Below are 1,210 nucleotides of genomic sequence, written 5' to 3'. Positions count from 1 at the left end.
GTGGCTGGAGTGGCACCAGGGCCAGCCAGGAGGGGGACGGCACCCCACAGCCTGAGGTAGGACTGCCCCTGCTCCGGAGCAGCCTGGCCATGCCCTCGGGCAAGTCTTGCCCCTAGGGAGCCTGCTGGGGCTTTCTCTCACTCTGGCTCCATCTTTCCCTGCAGGAGATGGGATCCCAGGCTCTGGCCATTGCCTGGACCCTCCTCCAGCAAGAGCAGGATGCCTGGCAGAGCCTGATAGCCAGTATCCCGGGGCTGCCAACCAGCATGCAGGAGCAGGTCCAGCAGGGCTGCCAGCACCTGGGGGAGCTCCAGGCTGCCTTCTCCAGTGCCCCGTCCTTCCAGGAGCTGCCTGAGGGGCTGCTGAGCCAGAGCAGGGAGAAGCTGACCAAGGCCCAGGAGTGCCTGGATGATCTGCTGGAGTATGTGATTAAGAAGATGCCCCTGACCTGGGTTGTGGGGCCACTTTCTCCTGCTGGAGGCTCTGCAGAGCAGGTGGAGGAGCCTGTCTCGGAGGGCAAGGTGGAGGAGCCTGCAGGAGAAGGGAAGGTGCAGCCCTGAAGAACTGAACCCCTCTTGGGTCACATCTAGCAAAGGGGTCCTTCCCTCTAAGGGATTTGATTTGGGCTGTGAAGGTGGGGTAGTCTAGTCGTCCTCCTTCTAATGGGGAAGTCTCTTGCCCTCCGCACTGAGCTGGGTATTCACTTGGGCTTCCCAGAAAGGGCTGCCTTTCCCTGAATGTCTCTAATCCTGCTGTACCAACTGGCCTGTTAGCTGCCTCCTGATTGAAGGCTTCTTCTGCTCCAAATCCTTTGCCTGCCTTGTGCCTGTTTGGTTGCTGGCTTAGTGTTGATCACTGTTGCATTCACAGCCTGTCCTGAGCATGTTCTTCCAGCAGGTTGCAGGGAGGAAAGGAGTCTTCCTGAAGCAGTTTTGTAGCAGGTGAAGCCATCCCCTCTACTAGAATAAATACTGCATTTGAAAAATGGCTCTCCTAATTGGCTTGCAGTGTCTCCCTTTCTGAGTTGACTTCCTCATCCTACCACTGGAAAGGAAGTGGCTCCTTCTTCTTTTTTTTTTTTTTTTTTTTTTTTTTTTTTTTTTTTTTTTTTTTTTCTTTTTTTCTTTTTTTTTTTTTTTTTTTTTTTTTTTTTTTTTTTTTTTTTTTTTTTTTTTTTTTTTTTTTTTTTTTTTTTTTTTTTTTTTTTTTT

At 51.2% G+C, this 1,210-nt stretch overlaps 1 protein-coding gene across 1 annotated transcript; it reads left to right on the top strand.

Annotated features, from left to right (window-relative positions):
• The first annotated feature begins 15 nt into the window (after window positions 1-15).
• On the top strand, window positions 16-972 carry LOC106723423 (perilipin-3-like). Its single transcript, XM_014527684.2, has 2 exons — window positions 16-56; window positions 165-972. Exon 2 carries the CDS (start codon window positions 168-170, stop codon window positions 558-560), a length of 393 nt encoding a protein of 130 aa, XP_014383170.1. The 5' UTR covers window positions 16-56; window positions 165-167; the 3' UTR covers window positions 561-972.
• Window positions 973-1,210: the final 238 nt, after the last annotated feature.

Source organism: Alligator sinensis, unplaced genomic scaffold (assembly GCF_000455745.1).
Source record: "Alligator sinensis unplaced genomic scaffold, ASM45574v1 scaffold1276_1, whole genome shotgun sequence".
Lineage (NCBI taxonomy): Eukaryota > Metazoa > Chordata > Crocodylia > Alligatoridae > Alligator > Alligator sinensis.
The sequence above is the reverse complement of the archived record's forward strand: the minus strand, read 5'-3'. Positions and strand labels throughout refer to the sequence as shown.

Bases quoted from the DNA above. Each gene is read 5' to 3' on its own strand.
- LOC106723423 (XM_014527684.2), top strand. From the start codon at position 168: ATGGGATCCCAGGCTCTGGCCATTGCCTGGACCCTCCTCCAGCAAGAG.